Raw genomic sequence first — 13,874 nt, 5'->3', positions numbered from 1 at the left:
TTTGGCAGCCCAGCCAGGAAAACATGGCGGGGGGGGGGCTTTAAGAGGGGTTACGTCCATGACAGGCCCCTAAATCATCGGGGCCATACGGTCGTGCCAGTGCCATGATTGAAGGTCCAACGGCAAGGTTTTGTGTTGCGCAAAAAGCTGTGGGGGTCGTTGGTTTTAGCCAGTCACTAAATCTAAGCACCTTAAGCTTGGAGGCTTTGCTTCCAGGAATATGTTCCCATTTTGGATTTGTTAGACTAATGCTAGAGCTAATGAAGCTATTTTTTTAAAGCTTTTTTTGTTCAGAAATAATATCTTAATCTTGGGAGAAAGTCAATATTTCCCGTCAAAAAATCCCAATCTAATATTAACAATATTTCAAGAAGAGTCTTACTTTAACAAGGACAATATTTTTTGGGGCTAAGATCAATTAAGCTAATGGTGAAGCCTGTGTTTAATCTTTAACTACACTCCAAACATTAGCAATTGTTGGGAGACACTGAAAGCAGTCCAGGCTAAACGCGTCCGACCGCACGTGGCCAGGCCGATCGAGAAGTGAGCCGCCGGCCCGCCAGCAGCTGTCCGCCATCAATCAAGCGCGAAACATTGCGCCGCTTATCACGCTCTCTATTTCCCCCATAGCACCGCTGTGTAAGCATGTAATCGGACAACACGAGAGGGATGCTAACAATGGCCGCTGCTTGTAAACAGAGGTCAAAGGTCAGCGGCGGGATCTCGCACGCCGCTCTCGTATAGCGCGCCGCACCTCATTAAGATGTCTCGGCTCCCCTAAAAAGTGACGAGGTATTCGTATTAACCCAACAGAACGTATTTTAACGAGATGCTTGCAGGACACGCTTGAGCTTTGCAATTACAGCGCCAGAAGGGTTAGGGTTTTAAATGTGTGTTAGGGTTTCAAGTCAGGGTTACAAAAGGGTACAAAGGCAGGGTTTTGACTTCACTAAATTTCAAATTAGGATTGTGAATGTAATTCAAGGTTTTAAGCAAGGGTTGGGCTTTGAAGGCAGTGTGATGTCAGGTTGCATCATCTCGCGTCATGCTCTATTTGGAACTAACAACTTTTTGATTGGGTTTTCCGGCACAGGCAGCCTCCACGTGTGTGAAAATGAGCTAAGAATGAGCTAACCCCCCCACCACACACACACACACACACACCTCCGCCTACCCATACAGCGGCATGGCATCATCCGACACCTCAACATGTGTTGAGTGTGCCCCCTCCCATCTGGTAGGTAATAAGAGGGGTCCCCCAAAGGAGAATGTCACTGCACCGACCGGCGCTCCACCTGAAACCACAAAAGCCAAGAAAGCAAGATGCCCGTACCCAAGAAAGCAGGTAGGACGAAAAAGGACTTTAAAGGAGTTTTGTTTTGTCAACGTAATTAGTTTTTTTTTGCCTCAGAAAAGAAAAAAAAAAATCTATCGACCAGAACGTTTTTCAGAAGCCACACTTAATGCTAAATTTCCACCAAGAATTTGACAATAACCTTTTACAATGGCAAGAAAAACAGTCAAATTCTACTGACAAAATTTAACAACATACCGGCAAAATTGAACAGTGTAATACTAACAATACCATAACACTATACTCAGCACTAATTTAAACGTTGCTAAACGTGCGCTGCACTGTCACTGGTCTCTAGGTGTTTTTTAGCCATATTTTGGGGACTAAAAAAACCCATATATCAATCTTCAAATAAGAAAGTTGTTCTATCTATTATATATTACAATAAAAAATATTTTGGATTACCAAAACATAAGGTAAGGCAAGGTCACGCAGTGGACAGGCTCGCCGATCTTTTGTGTTTTAGCCGTGTCGTATTGCCTAGCTGATCCCTTGAGCTGGAGGCGATAAGTTATTCTGTCAAGTCTCTCCTTTCATCTTGGGAGGAGAGAGACGGAAGAGGCCCACAATCACTGGAGCTGACCTCTGTTGTCAAATGTCTTCATCACATGTATGGAAGGCGCCCAAACTGTCAAGGCGATCCCATAATCCTCACTGGTCTTTCACGCGTTCTTCCGCTGCTTTCATCAAAGGTTGCGACTCTTAATAGTAGTCATCATGAATTAATTTATATAGACCCAACAAGAATTCAGATTGTTTTAAAAAAATGGCAAAATCATTTAATTCAAAGGTCATGCTTTCATACTAAAAGAATAGTCATATTACTTCAAGAAAAACATTGAAGTCTAAATTTCCTTGAGAGAAAAAAAAATTGTAAATTCTGTTAGGGTTTACAGAATATCTTTATCGTATGATTATGTTGGAATGTAACCTGTAATAATTTACCTAGCTTGTCCCGTCTTAACAAAAGTAGTAGACCAAAGTGCTAAGATCTTTTCAGCTGATTGAATAGCTGCAGAGGAAGCAATCAAAGTTGCTTTGTTTACGCAAGGTCGTAAAAGGCCCCCTGCTATGCTTTGATCAGCAGGGAAGCGGCTTCACCCCATCCTGTGTTCCCACACCCCCACTTTCAACCCCACTGTTTCTCTCAATAAATATGCACCTGATGAGGCCTGAGTCAGACCTCCATTCGACCATCGCTGTAAGCACAGCTATGAATGGACTCTCCACTTGCAGGTGCTTAAAATGACTTGCTTGTGAGCACCACCCTGACAAATTCTTAACAGCAAACGGCAAGAATTAAGTTGTGATTTTACAAGATTTCTTTTTTTTTACAGAAATTTAATCTAGGGTATCTGAAGCTGGCTCAAAACTCAAATGATGGCTTGCAAAAATCGACCAAAGGTGGCAAAACTCCCAGATTGGGCCACTCGTAGTTGAAGTACTGGCGTTGAGTAATAACTTTGACTTATGTAATGCGAGCGAGGCGTCCTGCTTTAAACGTTTGATCGCTGTGATAAATGACGAGATTATCCGTGGGTCTTGGATCTTGGCCGGAATGCCAGGATCTTGCCAGGGGGTCCTGGAATCAAAAGACCGCTCATTAAACGCTCTCACGCCATTTCGAGGAAAGACACCATGATCCTTACAGCCTCCCCCCCCCCCCCGCACATTTACTGATCTTAAAGCGGGTTGACAGGTTAAGGTTTCAACAGTCACTTTAGGAATTGCTCGCTAGGATCATTTAGTGCACTTTAGCAGCTTGGATTACAGCAGTGCTTCTCAAATAGTGGGGCGCGCCCCCGGGGGGCGCGGTGCTATTCCTGGGGGGGCGCGTGTGACCCTGGGGAACAGGCTTTTTTTTTGGCAGTACTAGAATAAAGTGTAATTGCGCGTTTACTACAGAGGGGGCAGTGGCGCTCTCATTGTTACTTCTGTCACGTTTGCGACAGTGCAACATTTTACGACTTACAAGACAAGTTAGGATAGTCACGGTGGGGAGGGGGGGCGCGAATAGATTTCTTCTTGCTAGGGGGGGCGTAACAGAAAATAATTGAGAAGCACTGGATTACAGTCAACTTTAACTTGGTCATAAAGCTCTTTTAATACGATGAAAAAAATGTTTTTGTTGTATTTTGAATGTGGAGAACAACAAGTGAGCTCAGAGTGTAAAAATATTCTGCTGTGAGGAAGGCTTTAAAGATGGAACTTGCAAATTCAAGTTTGGGAAAGGTTGGGTTTTTTTTGCCATTCAGATACTGACATAATTTTTGAAGGAGTTTTTCAAGAGAATTAATTTGTGTTGGTTGTTTTGACTAATTTCTTTGTCCTTTTACAGGAAGAAAGAATAACGGGGCAGCAGAAGGTAATCAATTAAGAATATATGTAAATGTAAAATAACAATCCTTGACAATAACAACCAAACGTTTTTGTGTCACTTCAGAGAAGCTGCCGCCGTATGAACCCAACATCCCCGAACCAACCACCAGGGCAGACTTTCTCAAATGTCAGTCAGCAAATACAAATAGCAAAGTAGCTCTAAGGTTGATTGCCAAACCAAAACTGTGCTAACTCGGTAAAAGCTAAAACGCAAAAGTCCGCGCAATGACTTTTTAATCCACCTGCACTCGACTCCTCTTAGGTGACTCGGCTAATTGTATTCTTGCCTTCCTATCCAGACTGGATGCCACTGACTTTGGATGACAAAACGGCGCAGAAGCTGCTATGGATCTCGGAAAACGGAACTAAGGTGGCGCGCACATCTGATGCCGTCTGTCCTTATCCCAACAGACCTGAGAGATACGAGCACTCGCCACAGGTGAGCGAGTCAGACATTTTGCTTTCCAGTGGACGTTTGCTTTTTATAATAAGTATCTGACCTGCTGCTGGCGTTCAGGTGCTGTGCAAGGAGGGCCTCCTGGGCTCGCGCGGCTACTGGGAGGTTGACTTTGAGGGCTGGGTGGTGATCGGTGCGGTGGCGGAGAGCGCCCCCCGCAAGGACGGCGCCTGCGGCCTGGGAGAGAACACCGGCTCCTGGGGCGCGGGCTGGGCGGGCTCCTGCTACCAGGTGTGGCACAACGGCGAGAACGTGGACGTGGAGCTGCCCCTGTGCAAAACACTGGGCGTGTACGTGGACCAGCCGGCCGGCATCATCAAGTTCCTGCTGGTGGAAGGCGAGGGCGACAAGGAGGTGCGGTTGGTGCACAAGTTCAAGATCAGCGTGCAGGAGAAGCTTCTGCCCGCCATGTGGGTGGGCACAAACTCGTCCTGCCTCATTCGGAAAAAGGAGCAGTGAATCACGAGGCCGGAGGCTGAAATGAGTGGACCTTTACGGTGAAACAAGCGCTTGAGGAGTCCAAGGCGGAAGGAGCGCGCGTGCCTGTTTTGAGGCCCAATTCTTTTATTATACTGTGTATTTTCCTTTTCTTTTTTAGAGTTAGACAAAGGTGACTTTGCATCTTTCCATGTGTGCTCCACAGCTTGCATATTTTAGTGTGCCAAATAAAATGAACTTGTGTAAAAAATAAAATAAAATAAACAAACTCGCTAATTTAATTGTAAGCTTGGCTTGAGGTGTTGCAGCGCAGTACAATATGACGAGCCCGTGTTGTCTCACTTGGTGTTGCTCCTTTATTTGAAACACAAAAGAAGAACATCCCGCCAACTGTCGCTTGGACATTTCACGTTAAATTCAGTCCGAACCTTTTGCACTCACTTCTGTCAGTTTCAGTCATTCGTTCACTTCCAAGAAATAACAAAAACATTTTGAAGTACAATCATTGGATGAGTCAGTCACCGGTTTGCAAAGTACAAAGAGGCAAATATGCAAGTTTGGTTTGAACAATGAATTACAGGAGGTGCTGCTGGTGTGCCAACATTTTCAACATTAGCATTTCACATTTTTATCTTCAAGGAGAACAAATGCTTTCGAAGCGAGGGCCTGATGACGCACTGGGAACTATTATTGTAGTTGTTACCATGCAATGTCATCCGTCCTAACATGCTAGCACACGCTAACCGCAGCAACAATGACAGATGCACTCGTGTGTTACAAAAGATGAATATTTTAAATCATTTTTGTGTAATAGTAAAAAAAAAAAAAAAAAACACTAACACGGTTAAAGCGAAAATTTGGCTACGTTCACTTTGCAGCACTTAATGATCAATTTGGATTTTCAGATGAAATCAGATATTTTTTTTCTGTGTAAACATTCAGATTACTTATTAAAGTGACCCAGATTTGAGCGTTCAGACGTGCCCCAAAGAAAAAAGTCAAATCAAATCAAATGCAGGGCACATAAGGGAAAAAACAACTGGAATTTAGCTGTGGTGTGAACATAGCTTTAGTGTTTTCATTGTAATTATTTAAAACTTGAAACAGTTCTACTCACTTGTGTGCACTCCCAAAAACCTTTAGCATGTAGCATTAACGCGGTACACACGTGTGACAAATCAAGACCAAAACCGAACACAAACAGTCATTGCGCCCCTCATTGTGGCTACGGCACATGAGCATAGCATTTCCAAACTCTCCAGGTGCGACGTCGGCTATTTTTATTTATTTTTTTTAGTGTTGCATTACCTCTTTGAATTAGCGAGCGATGAATGGAGGTGCATTTTTTTCACGCAGTTTTCACACAGCATATGACTCTCGCCCCCCCGCGCTCGCACTCAGTGCTTGAGCGAGAAGTCACCCGTGTTGACGCGAGGTCGTGGCAGGGCCCCGAACATTTCTGTCCCGTCGGTGGCCCCGGGCGCCAGAAGGGCCTTCATGCTGGCGGCGATGTGCTCCAAGTCAGCGCACCCCACCTGAGGGAACACATACGGAAGGCTGCATTACGCCGGGAAAATTGTGCTTCAAAAAGGGACATTTTGGGGGGCGGTTTCAACGGGAGGGATTTAAAAAATTTGGAAGACTTAAGACACGCAAAAAAAATGTCTTAAGAAGCCATGCCTAAAATGACTGCCAGTTTTTTACTTGAAATGAAAAGTTGACGTTTACCCGTTCTCCGCTGTTGCCTTCCCCGGGTGCCGCCCGACCCCCCTTACACCCCCACACGGGTACAGAGACGGGCAGTGAGCGGGCCAGTGCCATGGGGTGGGCGTTCCGCGAGGCGTGCATGCCGCGATGGCCTACGGCCATGCCGCGCGAAGGCGGCGGAGCCTCCTCACTCAACGAGCCTGCGGGACAAATGCAAACACATGAGTGATCAATGATGATTGGTGAGTGAGAGGGCGCAGGCGAACTGACCGTCTGTGCTCTCCTCTTCGCCGTCAGACTCAAAGAAGGGCTCGCAGTCACGGGATAGCGAGTCCTCGTCCATGGAGAACACGCCTGAAGCCCAACGTGTCAGTGTTTACTTTTTGGATCATGGATCATTACGACAGAGAAAACGTAATTTCGGTTTCTTTGTGTGTCTTGACATGTGAAGAGATTAACAATAAAGCTGACTTTGACTTTGATGTCTCGTCTTTCTTGCTATTGTGCACGGTGCCGTGGAGTTTTTTTTTTACACTCTGTGGGTTACTACATCTTTTTTGTGTGTGCATTATTTACCTGCGCTCTCGCTACCAAAGGGTCTCTTTCCTTCCATGTCCTCCTCTTCCTCGTCGTCCTCATCCTCTTCGCACTCTTCCTCAAGGTCAACGATGCCCGAGCGTTGCCCGTCCTGTTGGGTGGCCTCTGAGGCGTTCTTGTCACGCTCGCCGTTGTTGGCCTGGCCCGAGACGCCTTCTGAGCTGTAGATGGATGGGTAGTTCTGCGAGTAGAGTCTGCCGTTGGGGCTGACGCTGCCCGGCACGCCGTCACCGCACAGATGCTACAAACGTTAAGAAGAATGAGGCCGGGCGAGAAGAAGCATGTACGCGGCTGACTCACCACCCTGGGCTCAGCCTCTGACGTGAGTTGGGTGGCGGTGTGGCGCGTGTGCCTCTGCGCCGTCAGCAGGGTGGTGGAATGCAGCACGCCAATGTCGTCCACGTAGCGCCGCGCCGACTCCGCCAGGAAGCCCTGACCCCAAACGCTGTACGAAAACTGGCAGTCCCTGGGAAAGCCGCCGCCGCTTTCCCACTTCTTCTTCTTGGCGGCGTCCGTTTCCGGCACCGAGGAGCGGAACTTCTTGCAGGCCGTGAGGATGGCCAGCTCACAGCCCGATTTTTGGCAGTACGCGTCGGCGGCAGCCAGGAGCGCAACCCAGCTGTCTCTGTGGTTGTCCGCGATCTCCGGCTCGGACAACTTGGTGATGGAGGCCATGGTGGTGTCAGGTAGAGTGTGTGTGCGAGCGTGCGGAGTGGCCTAATGAATGGGGAAGCTGCTTACTTGCTGGTGTGTTTTGGTTGTTTTTGCCCTGGTGATGATGGAAAGGGAGTTTTTGTATGAGGCACTGGGTGATTTAATGATATGATGACTGGAATTATTTTTTAGCACAAAGGCGAGCCAGGGGAGAGAATAGATGATGGCAAGTTGCTGGTGATATCTGCAGAATGGATAAAAACAACAACATAAGTCAACTAACAGGCTGATAAGACAGTCCTAGATCATGTTTATCCTACATTACTTTGACAGATGAATATTAAGATACCTTTACAAAGGACAGCCGTGAGCTAATTTAAAAATTAACCATTGCGCACTTACTCCTTCGGGGCCACTTTGATAACACTCGATGCTAACTGACAACTGGAGCTAAACTAGCTTTGAAATCGCTGCTAGTCCGATGTAATGCCACGCTGTGCTTTGTTTTCACACGTTTGTACTCTTTTGCATTTCAACTAGGGTTGCGGTGGCTGCTGCAGCTGTCGTTGTTGCTGCTTATTTGTGAGCCACTGTTGTTGTTGTTTTTTGTGCAGACTCCTCATGATGGACGCCCCATGCACCATCTTTTCAGACTCTTGCACGCAGCCGAGACGCATATTGCTAACGAGCAAAAACATGCCAAATGCTGACCTACCCGTTCGCTTTCCTTCCTTCGAGTTGCCACTTAATCGTCGAGGTTAAACTCTACTTTGCTGCGTCAAACGTGCTGTGCCTTCTTCGAGCGATCCTCTCCCCTAGCTAGGCTCGTCACCAGCGGGAAGTGTGCGAAGACGAATGTTAGAGGTTCCTGTCAAAAGCTTCAAAGTAAAACAAATGACGCTTAATCTCTGCCAATCACTTCGCGTCTCTTGCGAATCCTGGAGGTTCCAAGGAAAGGAGGCGTGCCAATTTTGGAGGCTCACCTTTGACCTCACATGCAAATTAAGAACGTTTGTTTTGTGGCAGAAGAAGCACATCTTTAATCTCTAAGTAAATGCAGACGTACGTGAGTAAAGAGCAAAGACAATATTACGCAAAAAAGTCGTATTGTATTGTTTTGTTTTTAAAAGTTTGAGCAAAGTCACCTGCGCTATGACGAACATGAAAGCGAATAATAAAAAAACTGTCAGGAAATAAAATAACGTACTCATAAGATAAAATAATAATATCAAATAAAAGTGAACTTCATAGAACAAGATATAAAAAATAATAATAAAGACAATGAACACGTTGGATTGTTTTGAGGTAGCGGTGACGGGTCACAAGGCTCGGATTGGCTCATGTTGATGATGCTATTCCGAGTGGGTGGGTTTGGTGGAAACAGGAAGCGTGACGTAACATTTGTTTTGGGAAAACCGTCGTAGAAGTCTAGACTAGTAACACACGATGAACGATTCAAGAATGGAGCAAAACGGTGATGATTACAAGGTAGCACGACGTTTTCTCGTCTTTTTCTAACGCTCCGAAAGTTGGGGGGAAAAGTCGTTGTTCAGCGTGGGCGCTAGTTGCGTGTTAGCTCATTTTGTTGACGTGTTAGCTAGCGAACGCTGGTAATTTAATTTTCGAAAAGAAAATAGGCGCTGTTTAAAATGTAAAAAACAAGATTCACTTTGACACCTAAAGCTAATTCGTCACATAATAACTTGTCAGACCTGCCGCGAGCCGATCACATGATACGTTTACGTGACCAAACCCTTGTCGTAAATGATGCCCCCCGCCCATTGTTATTTACCTTTTGGAAATTGTAGAAAATGTCAACAGTAGAAACAGCTCTCAATAAATAGTAGAATATGTCAACATTAGAAACCACTCTCAATTTGACTCACTTGCAACATTATTGCCTAGAACCACAATAATCAGTCCAAACTCAGCTTTATTGCTATTTGGTACAGCCCTGTTTAGAGTACTTAATGTTGTGAGTGGTGGGTATATACTTGAAGCGTTTGTCTTGTTTCCTCAGCTGATATTTGAGAAGGAGGGTGTCTACCTTCATACTAACGCCAAGAGGAGCAACCAGGACACCAGTATCCCGGGTTTCATACGCATTGTGGAGCGGGTAAGGAAATCTGTTGTTGCCCTGACAAGATGCGGTAGAAGATCTGAAGTATGATATTATTTTTTTCAGGCTGGCTTGCCAGCCTTAGAGTGGAGTCCTCTGGAGGACGCAGGCCGCAGCGCTCCTGCTGTGCTTTACTCCAAAAAGGTGGGTTTCTTCGGAACATGACAACATCCAAATGATATGATTGAACAGCGTGAATCTTCCCAATCAGGATGGCGAAGGAGGAGGCGAGGAGGACACCAAGTTTGATCCCGGCTACGAGCCAGACTGGGCTGTCATCAGCACGGTGAAAAAAGATCGGGAGCATGTCCCCGTCCGAGAGACAGGTGCTGCTTCAAGAGCTTACAGGCCACATTTTTCTTTAAATGGATTCAAAAATTTCTGTGCCACATGTATGTTACTGTAATCACTTGAAAGTGGCTCTGGACCTTCCCCCGCCTAGCTATTGAGTCATGAGAAACTCTGCATGGTTGCAGAACTATGTTTTAAGATGGCCCATTTCTGGTGCAGGTCAGTGGTCATTCTCGCTGCCGCTGTCGGAGCTCTACTCACTGCGCAGGGCCCGCTTCTCTCTGGGCCGCAACTTCCTGGTGCTGACCAGCAGGGGGGGGCACCCGCTGCCTCCCTTGCACTTCCACCGAGGGGGCAGTCGTGAGCTGCTGCGCGCCCTCTGCAACTACGTCGTCCTGGACCAGTAAGCGTGGTGAACTCGCTCGCTCAGTTAATGTCACGTCATTGGACTACATATACGTACGATCACGTTTTTTTTCTTTGGGTGATATCATCAGGTCCCCGGTGGACGGACGTCTTTTTCTGGCGTACCCGCAAGACCCTGGCGCGCTTTCGCAGTCCTTTGACAAGCTGCACCTCTTTGATGACGGAGGCGCTGATCTCGTGTCTGTAAGATATGATTTCTTTTGCTGAACCTTTTGCGTTATATCAAATAGCTAACTGACTAAAAAGTGGCTATACTTATTACTTATCTGCAGAGTATGTCATTCATTATTCGTTGTAAATAATCTTCCCCAGCGATTCATCCATGACCCCTATGCAACGACCTTTGGCGGCTTCTCCAAGGTCACCAACTTCTTCAGGGATGCCCTGCGGCCGCCTGAGCCACGTGACGCCCGCAGTCCAAGATCGGCCCCGCAGCTGGACGAGGAGCCCGGCTTTGAGCTCATCACATGTGTAAGACGCACAGCTTCTATCCAAGCCGCCATCTCGCGGACGGGAAACAAATCGCGATCCTTTCGGAATGCCGATGTTGGGTTTGCCCACCGCAGGGGGTGGAACTCGGGCCCAAGCCGGTGGTCAGCAGGGGACGCCCTCTGGATGAGTGGGAGGTCTTTCTGGATCATGAGGGGCGCGTCAAGGACCCCGAGCATGTCAAAGAACTGGTTTTCAGGGGGGTGAGCGAACGCGATGATTACCACAATAAAATAATTCCCCATTTGTTTTTCTTCTTTCATAACATGAGCTGAGCTTTTATTGTTACAGGGTATCACACCGACGCTCAGGAAGGAAGTGTGGAAGTTCCTGCTGGGCTTTTACCCATGGAGCAGCACCTACAGCCAACGGGAGGAGATCCTACGTCTCAAGACGTCAGTTCTTGAAGAGTCTTTGGATTTTTTTTTTGCCTTTGCGAAGGTCCAGTTTGTACCACTTTTCAGATTATAAAGGTGGTCAACTTGTGTTTTGTGTACGCAGGGACGAGTACTTTCGGATGAAGATGCAGTGGAAGTCGGTCAGCGAGGAGCAGGAGATGAGGAATTCGCTTCTCAGGGGCTACCGCAACCTGATTGGTTAGTAGACTTGGTGGAGCGGCATGTGGCTCACCAGTCAAGGTTATTTTCAACAGGTCTTGTAAATGAAAAGTGCTCATTGATTGATTGTCGGCAGAGCGCGATGTGAACAGGACAGACCGACACAACACATTTTTCTCTGGCAACGACAACCCCGGCCTGGCGCTGCTCCACGATGTGCTGATGACCTACTGCATGTACAACTTTGACCTTGGTGAGTAAACAGAACAAGCATTGTCGTCAGCCGTTTGCTTTCAAATTGCTGATGATGATATATGATTGTAATGATCGTGTTGTTGCTTTTTTGTGCGCAGGCTACGTGCAGGGGATGAGCGACCTGCTGTCTCCTCTGCTGTTTGTCACGCAGAACGAAGTGGAGTCCTTCTGGTGCCTCACTGGATTCATGGAGATGGTGGTCAGGATGCTTAAATGCCACCTTCTCATCCTTCCACTCCTCTCTTTGCTCCTCTTTCTTGACCTTCCGCTCCCTCTTTAAACATTGCAAAATTAATTGTGAGTTTTGCTGTGTGCTCCTCAGCACCACAACTTCGAGGAGTCGCAGGAGGCCATGAAGCAGCAGCTCCTTCAGCTCAGCATCCTGCTGAAAGCTCTAGACCCGGAGCTCTGCGACTTCCTGGGTGAGACCAACTAGATCAGGGCTGGAACCACCAAAACATGAAACCAACATTTTTTCCCCCCTTTGTCGGTCAGACTCCCAGGACAGCGGCTCGCTTTGCTTCTGTTTCCGGTGGCTGCTCATCTGGTTCAAGAGGGAGTTCTCCTTTGAGGACATCCTCATATTGTGGGAGGTGAGCTCCGTTCAAGTTGCTACACGAGATTGTTTTGGCTCATGAGTGTACGTCAGCTAAATTTGCCAGTCGCCACACAAAATGTATTGAAAGAGTTCTTAGAAGGAACCCTGAAAATGGCTGAATCAACTCCCCAAAATGCCAACAATTTGCGGTGTGTTGTTCCTCAGGTTCTGTGGACTCGCCTTCCCTGCCCCAACTTTCACCTTCTGATTGCTTGCGCCATCCTGCAGTCGCAGAGAGGCGAGCTGATTGGCTCGGATCACGACTTCAACACTATTCTCAAGGTGGGTGCATTTGTGTGTGATGTTGAATGGCTGAATCCTGATCCTTGTCATTGTAACGCACAGCACATTAATGAGCTGACAATGAGGTTGGACCTGCAGAGCACTCTGCGAGATGCAGAAGCCATCTACCTACAGCTGCTTCAGTGCAAGGTGAGTATTTTAGTACATTTCCCAAACGCACACACACTTACACGTGTTCTTGAATGGAACCTTTGTAATTCCATCTCCTTGGCATTTGCGCCCCCCCACCACTGGATTCCAGGATTTGCCCCTGAAGGTCCAGGAGGTTTTAGGTGCATACGTGCCACCCAGCTCCTCGTCCGACGACGACAGCCCAGACTTTGAGTGCGGCGATACACGGCATTCCCCCGGCCAAGCACAAGCCGGCGCGGCGTCACGTGACACCACCCCCTAAGAAAACCCAACCAGCTGACATGAAGATATTTATATGAGTTGTGTATTAACTGTAAGCTCGAGGGGACGCTGTAATACAACGTGTTGGCAGCAGGGGCCGACGTGAAGGCCGTCACTGCGCCCATCTTCCTCCTCTTCTTCCTCCTTTTGTTTGATGCTGCTCTCTTTTTACATTTTACACTAAGTTGTTTTTCACCTGCTGCAGCCACCCGACTAAAAAAAGGGAAGAAAATGAAGGGTGTTTTTTTTCGTGTGTTAGACCGCCCTCCCTGACAGGAAGGGATGGAGCTATGCAACATGGTCTCCTTTTAACCTTTGTACTGGTTTCATCTGCTCATTAGTACCGAATAAAAGGATAATGAAGAACTATGTTGATTTTTTTAATATGATATATACAATATTCCTTAAAGAACTCACAATTTCATCTGCCAAGTGAGCATGATTGTGTTTTAAAGTCTCTTAGTTAGTGGATTATGATGTGCGACAGGCAAGGACTTAAATTGTACGTAATAAAACCTAAATTGGGAACAAAGTGAAAGACAAAATGAATTGAGCGTGTAATCCCATCAGTGTCGTCAGAACAAAATGAGGCTTAAAGCTGTGGACAAGGCTGCGGCCATAAAAGCGCTTTCAAAGCAGATTGAGTTTGAATAAGGCGGCTGCTCAGCACCAGTCAAGTGGGGTCACCCGGCGGGGGGGGGGGGTCGCCCAAGGGAAACCCAGTGACAGATCGCCGGCCTGTTTAAGCGAGATCCTAAATTCATACGTGGCAGCTGTATTCAAAAACGGGCTGAGGGCCCAAAGGGGAGCGGCGATGGGTCCTGAGAAGGGGGCGAGGCACCCCGCCCCTCATTTTC

The 13,874-nt window shown here is 47.1% G+C and overlaps 3 protein-coding genes across 3 annotated transcripts; 2 read left to right on the top strand and 1 right to left on the bottom strand.

Annotated features, from left to right (window-relative positions):
* The first annotated feature begins 1,241 nt into the window (after positions 1-1,241).
* On the top strand, positions 1,242-4,909 carry zgc:195001 (uncharacterized protein LOC567531 homolog). Its single transcript, XM_061303059.1, has 5 exons — positions 1,242-1,345; positions 3,693-3,719; positions 3,798-3,860; positions 4,033-4,172; positions 4,251-4,909. Exons 1-5 carry the CDS (start codon positions 1,324-1,326, stop codon positions 4,647-4,649), a joined length of 651 nt encoding a protein of 216 aa, XP_061159043.1. The 5' UTR covers positions 1,242-1,323; the 3' UTR covers positions 4,650-4,909.
* A 52-nt stretch (positions 4,910-4,961) lies between these two features.
* akt1s1 (AKT1 substrate 1 (proline-rich)) lies at positions 4,962-8,463 on the bottom strand. Its single transcript, XM_061303056.1, has 6 exons — positions 8,302-8,463; positions 7,233-7,830; positions 6,912-7,173; positions 6,606-6,689; positions 6,357-6,535; positions 4,962-6,163 (listed from the first exon to the last, which is right to left on the bottom strand). The coding sequence occupies exons 2-6, from the start codon at positions 7,605-7,607 to the stop codon at positions 6,026-6,028; spliced, it is 1,038 nt and encodes a 345-aa protein (XP_061159040.1). The 5' UTR covers positions 7,608-7,830; positions 8,302-8,463; the 3' UTR covers positions 4,962-6,025.
* Positions 8,464-8,918: 455 nt separating this feature from the next.
* On the top strand, positions 8,919-13,383 carry tbc1d17 (TBC1 domain family, member 17). Its single transcript, XM_061303054.1, has 17 exons — positions 8,919-9,074; positions 9,607-9,702; positions 9,772-9,849; positions 9,917-10,031; positions 10,216-10,399; positions 10,494-10,605; positions 10,735-10,893; positions 10,989-11,114; positions 11,203-11,306; positions 11,413-11,507; positions 11,605-11,721; positions 11,822-11,922; positions 12,046-12,145; positions 12,219-12,316; positions 12,487-12,603; positions 12,667-12,753; positions 12,866-13,383. The coding sequence occupies exons 1-17, from the start codon at positions 9,033-9,035 to the stop codon at positions 13,016-13,018; spliced, it is 1,884 nt and encodes a 627-aa protein (XP_061159038.1). The 5' UTR covers positions 8,919-9,032; the 3' UTR covers positions 13,019-13,383.
* Positions 13,384-13,874: the final 491 nt, after the last annotated feature.

This window comes from Syngnathus typhle, linkage group LG17 (genome assembly GCF_033458585.1).
Source record: "Syngnathus typhle isolate RoL2023-S1 ecotype Sweden linkage group LG17, RoL_Styp_1.0, whole genome shotgun sequence".
Lineage (NCBI taxonomy): Eukaryota > Metazoa > Chordata > Actinopteri > Syngnathiformes > Syngnathidae > Syngnathus > Syngnathus typhle.
Note: the sequence above shows the minus strand (reverse complement) of the source record. Positions and strands in the feature narration are given on the sequence as shown.

What these genes read in the sequence shown, in the direction of transcription:
- zgc:195001 (XM_061303059.1), top strand. Translation starts at nt 1,324, where the DNA reads ATGCCCGTACCCAAGAAAGCAG. An exon ending in GAATAACGGGGCAGCAGAAG is followed by an intron (nt 3,720 to 3,797) that starts GTAATCAATTAA and finishes GTGTCACTTCAG; the next exon opens with AGAAGCTGCCGCCGTATGAA. An exon ending in CAGGGCAGACTTTCTCAAAT is followed by an intron (nt 3,861 to 4,032) that starts GTCAGTCAGCAA and finishes CTTCCTATCCAG; the next exon opens with ACTGGATGCCACTGACTTTG.
- akt1s1 (XM_061303056.1), bottom strand. Translation starts at nt 7,607, where the DNA reads ATGGCCTCCATCACCAAGTTGTCCGAGCCGGAGATCGCGGACAACCAC. An exon ending in CTTTGGTAGCGAGAGCGCAG is followed by an intron (nt 6,690 to 6,911) that starts GTAAATAATGCA and finishes GTTGGGCTTCAG; the next exon opens with GCGTGTTCTCCATGGACGAG. An exon ending in AAGGCAACAGCGGAGAACGG is followed by an intron (nt 6,164 to 6,356) that starts GTAAACGTCAAC and finishes GTGTTCCCTCAG; the next exon opens with GTGGGGTGCGCTGACTTGGA.
- tbc1d17 (XM_061303054.1), top strand. Translation starts at nt 9,033, where the DNA reads ATGAACGATTCAAGAATGGAGCAAAACGGTGATGATTACAAG. An exon ending in TCATACGCATTGTGGAGCGG is followed by an intron (nt 9,703 to 9,771) that starts GTAAGGAAATCT and finishes TATTTTTTTCAG; the next exon opens with GCTGGCTTGCCAGCCTTAGA. An exon ending in AACTACGTCGTCCTGGACCA is followed by an intron (nt 10,400 to 10,493) that starts GTAAGCGTGGTG and finishes TGATATCATCAG; the next exon opens with GTCCCCGGTGGACGGACGTC.